At 29.1% G+C, this 7,017-nt stretch overlaps 1 protein-coding gene across 1 annotated transcript; it reads right to left on the reverse strand.

Annotated features, from left to right (window-relative positions):
* Nucleotides 1-1,043: 1,043 nt before the first annotated feature.
* On the reverse strand, nucleotides 1,044-5,930 carry LOC100569403 (peroxidase). The gene is made up of 9 exons (XM_016808097.2): nucleotides 5,729-5,930; nucleotides 4,505-4,703; nucleotides 4,237-4,434; nucleotides 3,440-3,584; nucleotides 3,223-3,379; nucleotides 2,980-3,156; nucleotides 2,021-2,219; nucleotides 1,867-1,963; nucleotides 1,044-1,194 (listed from the first exon to the last, which is right to left on the reverse strand). The coding sequence occupies exons 2-9, from the start codon at nucleotides 4,596-4,598 to the stop codon at nucleotides 1,131-1,133; spliced, it is 1,131 nt and encodes a 376-aa protein (XP_016663586.1). The 5' UTR covers nucleotides 4,599-4,703; nucleotides 5,729-5,930; the 3' UTR covers nucleotides 1,044-1,130.
* Nucleotides 5,931-7,017: the final 1,087 nt, after the last annotated feature.

The following is a 7,017-nucleotide window of genomic DNA, read 5'->3' on the forward strand; positions in this document are numbered from 1 at the left end:
GGCTACTGTTTCAACTATACAATAATAATTCAACTTATATTATAACTTATGTGTACAAACACATCGGAATGCAGTTTGAAGAGGCGTAGATATTGCACGTGAGACTTCCGCGATAACTGTCGATGGCCAACTGTTGAAGACAATTAAAACAACTTATGAGGAATATTAAATTTCCAAGGTTTTTTGGCAAAACGAAAAACGTTAATCAACATTTACTAGAAAAAAAATAAATAAAAAATTAGAAAGTGCCTATAAATATCTGTAAAATATAATATAACTCTATCACTAGATCTGATATTTAGCCCAAATAGTAAATAATTTGGGAGACATATGTCTATTTTATCCCAACAAACAACATCGTATTAAAAACTCAATATTCAGCTCATGATTTCAGGTGATAATTATGTTGGTAGATCTTCTAAGGAAAAAAATCTTTGAAAATCTATACATATTATAATAGTTGGTAATAGTATGTTGATCAGCATACTGTTCTATGTTTTTTTTCAATATAAGTGACATCATCTCATCAAACAGCAAAACACAATTTTAATATTCGTTATTACACCGGCATTACCTATATACCTATTATATAACAATGTTTCGCCACGATCGTTATAATATATTATTGAAGTTGTAAATGGACATAAAATAGTTCACTATAATATACCGAATTAAGACATAAACACCAAAATTCAGAAACTCTAAAAAAAATTCTCGCTTCTTTGACAAAAGCAATCAATACACTAATCAACTTTGTAGATTAAACTGATCACAATCAAATAATTCAATATGCCTGTTCATAAAATTTAGTGTAATAATAAGGTACATAATATAATTACATAATTTAATAACGTCGATAACAACAAAAAAACCAACATAAATTTGTATCTAGGTAATTATATTATATTATTATGCATAAATGTAAGAGTTAATATTATATAGAATAGTTTTATTACAATAATCACTTTTTGAAAATGTTTAAATTTTAATTTAAATGTATTGTACAATTTTGAAAATTAAATCTATTTTATAACTAGTTATCATATTTTTTTTAGTTTTTGTACTTTATATATAATTTAATTTAAGCTAATACTTGATTCTTTTGAATTTCCGTTTGAAGAAATAATAATTTATTTATCTTCCCAAGCTGCGAGGTCCAATTTTATTGATTCACAACTGTACGTTCCCGAAAGCCTTAAAACAAAATTATAAGAAATTAGCTGGACTTGCGAAATATTTAAAAATTGTATTGGTCATCTTCATCTGTATCGATATATTATAAATAACAACACATAGTATCTATTATATATCAGAGGCGGCTCCAGAACCTTGGTTAGGGGGGGAGGGCAAGTTATAATTTCACAAAATCTTATAACAAAAAGAAAACAACAATTTTTACAACACAAATTCAAGTTGTCTATTTTTTAAATTGGCAAAAATATCAATAATAATATGATCTATTTGATCTAGAATATCTACTTTATTAAATACATTAATTGAATTAATAAAAAATTCTTAGTATACACGTAGTCCGTACAGAAATGTGTACTACGCAATTCAATATTCATGTTTTGAACATAATATAAAATAATAATATCATAGTATCATACCATATAGATATATGATAGATAGCAGCCAGCAGGTACACCGTATACACCGTCATACCTCTATGGCCCATATAGTCCTTATGACAATATTATAATAATTTAATATGCATTTTTTGTTAGCAATATACATTTTTTATAAATACGGGATTGGGGGGGGGGGCGGCCCCTAGCCTCCTCCCCTGTTATATATTTCAGTAATTTGTGGTATAAATACAATTAATCAAATAAAATCAATTAGGTAATAAAAAATAATACCAACCCATTTGGTGTGAAAATATCACATGGTAATTTATCTATATTTGTCGTTAAGCAAAATATTTGAGTAAGATCGAGACTCCATAAGACATCAAATTGTTCTAATATAAAAAAAATACTATTATTCAAAATCCGATACTAATAAATGTCACAAATACCTTTAGTAAAACTTCCTGGTTGATTTTCTACATCGCAAAAGAAACGATCACCATATCGAATACGATAAAATCCATCAGCGATTATACACCTTGCAGTTTCACCAACCATTCCACCATCGACATTTGGTTCAAGCAAAGCTCCTACTAGCAAATCTATATCTTCAACACTATCATATAATTTTTGCAGTAACAAAATATCCTGAATATGATAAATCGTATTAAACATTAAAGTTAAAAGATACTATTAGGTAATACAACATTATTTTAGATACTGAGGATGAATGATTTTACAACGATGCGTGTTTTTTATTTTTATTATTATTATTTTTATTTATGTTTGTTTACGCAAGAAGTACTTAGTTGCAATAATGTTTCAATTTTCTACTTCAGTATCTTGTTCGATGGGAGAGTAATGACATTTGGTGCATTGAGGAGGCCAAATTTAAAATTCCCAGTAATTTTTAAAAGCGTTGGGAAAAACGGGAATTTTTACGCAAAACCAGTTTTTTTCGAAATTGATTTTCTTATTTAGTTGTAATTCAAAAACGAATAATTCTAGACACTTGAAATTTACACCATATGTTTATTTTATCAATTTTTAAAATATTTTTACTCGTTTTGAGCTGTTTACGGACATTTTCCATTTTCAATTTTTTTTTTCTATCAATGTCAATAAAATATTTATTGTTGAGTGAAAAGTTAACTCAAGGTTCCTGATATATTTTTAATTGAAAAATATTAAATATACACAGGCACGTTTTTTCATATATGCATTAAATATTTTAAAGTTCGAATTTTGACAGAATTTTTCAAATTTAAAATAAAAAAGGAATTTTATAGTTAAAAACCATCCATTACAGTGACCTACTTGTAACCTACTGTACAGCCTAGCACCATCCACTCACCTGCTTTTTAAAATATAAAAATTATTACGAACAATTTAAAAAAAAACAACTTACCATAAGATTTAATACGTTAGCTAGATCCCAAAATGATGTAATACTTGGAAAACCGCAAATTTCTCTGACTCTGATGTATGGAGGTAAACCAATATCACGACCTCTTTGAATGTCTATACTAAGTAAGTCTGTGTCTGCAACAGTACTTACCCAATTATGAAACATACGATTTGATATCTGGTATATAATCAAATAATTCAGGTTAATTATACAGACACAAATATTTTTATAAAACGATATTACCAATAAATTGTACGATGCTAATGGACAACGACCTGGCAGAAATGTCATTCCTCTGAGTAACTCTTCAAGCTTAGAACCACCGATCAACGGATCAGGAATTGCCATGTACTCGTTAAGTTTGAATTGTTCTACGATTTCATTGTTCTCGTCTAAAAAACTTGATCAGTTGCATAATTAGTATAAAGACGTCTTTTCGTTAAAAAAATTAACAAATTACAAATATATCGAAGGCACGACGTTGTGTGGAACTCGAAAACAACCTCCTGGAAATTCGACGGCCAATTGAGGCATAATTGATGGATCATACACAGTTTTAGTATCTTTAGTAAGAGTCAACCCAACACTTTCACAATAATCACTACCTATGAAAATGTTAGTATTTTAATATTAAATTTAAATTAAACATCTATAGATTAATAAAAATGAATCACTATTTTCCTGGGTCTCACCATAACTTTAGAACGCCTTTACCGATTTGGCTTTGGCAGGATAATGTTTGTTTGAAGACAATTTTAAGATAATACTCCGGAAAAGTAGGAAATATGTATTGTAAAAATACAATAATGGCGCCATCTGACCAGCAATAAAGTAAATTAAATAATAATATTTTTTTGTTTATTGTAAGGTTGCTGTTGGTTATGATTGAATATCATTTTAGACCAGTATATTATATTCGGTCAAAACCATATAACACAAAATTCGCCTAAAGTGGTGCTAGCACAAGTATTTTGAGATTCAAGATGATCGATGAACATTTTTAAGTTTTGGATACCATACACCGAATATTAAATAACGAGTTTAACAAAGTTTCGATTATATAGAGTTGGCTATATGGTTAAAAGTTAACAGGCAACAAAGTGCACGGGATTAGCTAGTATTCTAATTTTTAACTAATGAATATTGTACCTTTTATAATTCTTAAAAATAAATTACCTTTATATGTATACACAATAAAAAATGTTTATATTGAACAATTTATATTTAAAATAGGTGACTCCTGAAATAAGAACCTACCAAGTAAAACCGGCAAGTAATCTCTGTAAACTATAATCTGTAGAACTGCGATTATGAACCTTCGAGCTTCTTGGTACAGTATTTCATCTGACCAATCTGGATTCTCATTGAGTAACAATTCTGCTATAAGATTATGAAACCTAAGAAACGTCTCTTCGTATAATATGAGACCGAAGTGCTGATTCTTTCTAGGATCACCTAAAAACAACATTTTTAAATATCATAATGATTTCCATATTTGTGATATTTTTAGTTTTTCAGTAGATACCTCGATTGAAACAATAGGTCACATTACTTCGACCGCCACAAAATGTTGATCCGTTCCTTTGGTCTTGAGCACCAAATTCTTGTCCATCAATCATCTCAGTTTTTAATCTTCCAAACTTATGAGATCGAAGAGAATCTGCTTTGGCAGCCGTCGGTCCGTACACTTGAGTCGCGTCAACAAAAGCAGTTTGTTGATTTACCTGTAAAATTAGATAACAGATTAGATTTTTATAATTATTAGAGTTTGTGCTTTATGTATGATATCAATGATTTTAATATTAAAAGCACAAAATAACAACAATATTATGCAGTATACTGAAATTCATGGTACTACTATTTATAGCAGAGCAAGAAAACGAATTTGTTAAGTTAATATTAATTAGTTAATACCTATAGGAAAAATTAAGTTAAGTTATGTTAAGCTTACCTATATATTTTTAACAAATTAACAGAGTTACATGTAATTTAATTAATAAATACAAATATTAACTTCTTAATCGGTGCGAATATAAATAAAATATATCTACCCACATTATATTATGTGGATAATCGCATGCCCACAAAATAGACGAACGTCCATACAAACGAATTTTAAATGTCTATAAATAGCTTAAAAAGCTTCCAAATATTTTAAAAATGTTACCATGTAACTATATCAAATGCTAATATTATCATTTAGTAAACATTTCAAGTATCTACAGTTATTCGTTTTAAATTATAATAAAATAACAAAGACAATTTTGTCAAAAATTTGTATTTTGTCCTGATTTCCCTAATTTTAGACCGAGCGATAAATGTATTGTTTTTACAGATGTGGTATTTTTATTTTTATATCTATCATCTCCTTTTTGAGCAGTAAAAATATTTCAATTTTCAACATTGATGGAGGTAAAAATTTGGTAAAAATTGAATCTTATTATAGTATATTGGAGAATCAAAAGTAAACAATGTCTAGTACTTTTCTAAATAACTGGGAAAAACAAGAAAAAAAGAGAATTTTTACGCAAATCCAGTTCTTGACAAAAACGAATAACCGTAGGTACTTTAAATTTTCAACAAATGTTTATATTAATATTTTCTATAGATACATGGTAATGCACCTTCAGTTAATGCATTTTCAAAATGCATTAACTCTTTTTGAGCTATTTATTGACAAATTCCATTTATTGTTCTAATAGTAAAACAAATTACTATAACAGTAATATAAATATATCATATAATATACTTAGCAATAGACGGATTGTCTTCGATCAGAATTGTTTTGCATTTGAAATGATTTATCATTGAATTAAAATGTAACACATACATTAAGTACAGTCATTAGTGATGCCTTACTCAATAATGAGATACACTTGAGGAATGTTTTAGTACCTACCTACTAATTTTAGTCTATAGAAAGTTAAATGACTGTTTGAATATAATATTATAATTGATATAAAACAAAATTCAAAATATTATAATATAAATAAAAAAATGTTAAATGAGGCACTCGGGGACTGCCACGGTAAAGCTATTGCATAGCGTAGCTATGTATCATATAACTAAGTATCATATAACTAATTATTTTTGTATGATATTAATTCAAGTTACACTTTTTGAGCGCGACGACCGAAAAGAAAATGATTAAATGAGTTATTTTTGTTGATAATGGTAGATAAACACCGTGTATCGTATATTATAGGTACAAAGGTATTCCGCAACGTTTCCGTCGAATTAAAAATGCATTGGTTTATATCGGAGCAGCTATACACGGCGGTCGTAATACGCCGCGACACAAAACTTCCGTCGGTTTGCGTATGCTGCTCTGATATAAACCAATGCATTTTAACTTCGCCGGAATACGCCTTGTATATCATACTCTGTTCCATCTAAGAGTGAACCACTCGGCTGACCAAAACACGTTTTTTCCCCGCATTCCCACCACAATCCGGATATCGGTGAGAGTTTTTAACATAGGTGCCCGACGGCTGACGATGACTGTCCGCCAATCACAGAAGGCATAGCCGTCGCGTGGGGGGGGGGGGGGTCAGGTATTGTTCGACAGCTCAGTCTGCGTGCGCGAAAGTGGTTCACTCGGCGATTGTAAACTGCGCCCAACGCACAGGTAAACACGAAATCATACATGTAAACTGCGCCCGAGTTCTTATCGTGTGTAAAAAGGTGATATGTAAACTGCGCTCGAGTTTTATCAAATGTAAAAAGGTGACATATGTTACATAATATGTAAACTGCGCCCGGCTAAACTTTTAAAAATTGAATAGCTATATTTTTGCCAAATTAAACAAAATTACAGAATTACTTATCTAAAACTACAATCTTTAATATAAGTATTTAATTCGTTACATCCATAATATAGCATCAATAATTAATAGAATAAAATTAAAAATTAAAATAATATATAATCTTAAAAAGTACAATATTATATTGAATAGCTATATTTTTGCCAAATTAAACAAAATTACAATTAGTGTATGATATTGTACTTTTATCGGAGAGTAAACATATAACGAGTGG

The sequence above is a fragment of the Acyrthosiphon pisum genome, chromosome A1 (genome assembly GCF_005508785.2).
Source record: "Acyrthosiphon pisum isolate AL4f chromosome A1, pea_aphid_22Mar2018_4r6ur, whole genome shotgun sequence".
In the NCBI taxonomy this organism is placed as follows: domain Eukaryota; kingdom Metazoa; phylum Arthropoda; class Insecta; order Hemiptera; family Aphididae; genus Acyrthosiphon; species Acyrthosiphon pisum.

What these genes read in the sequence shown, in the direction of transcription:
- LOC100569403 (XM_016808097.2), bottom strand. Translation starts at nt 4,598, where the DNA reads ATGATTGATGGACAAGAATTTGGTGCTCAAGACCAAAGGAACGGATCA. An exon ending in GACCTATTGTTTCAATCGAG is followed by an intron (nt 4,435 to 4,504) that starts GTATCTACTGAA and finishes TGTTGTTTTTAG; the next exon opens with GTGATCCTAGAAAGAATCAG. An exon ending in CTAACGTATTAAATCTTATG is followed by an intron (nt 2,220 to 2,979) that starts GTAAGTTGTTTT and finishes TATCATATTCAG; the next exon opens with GATATTTTGTTACTGCAAAA.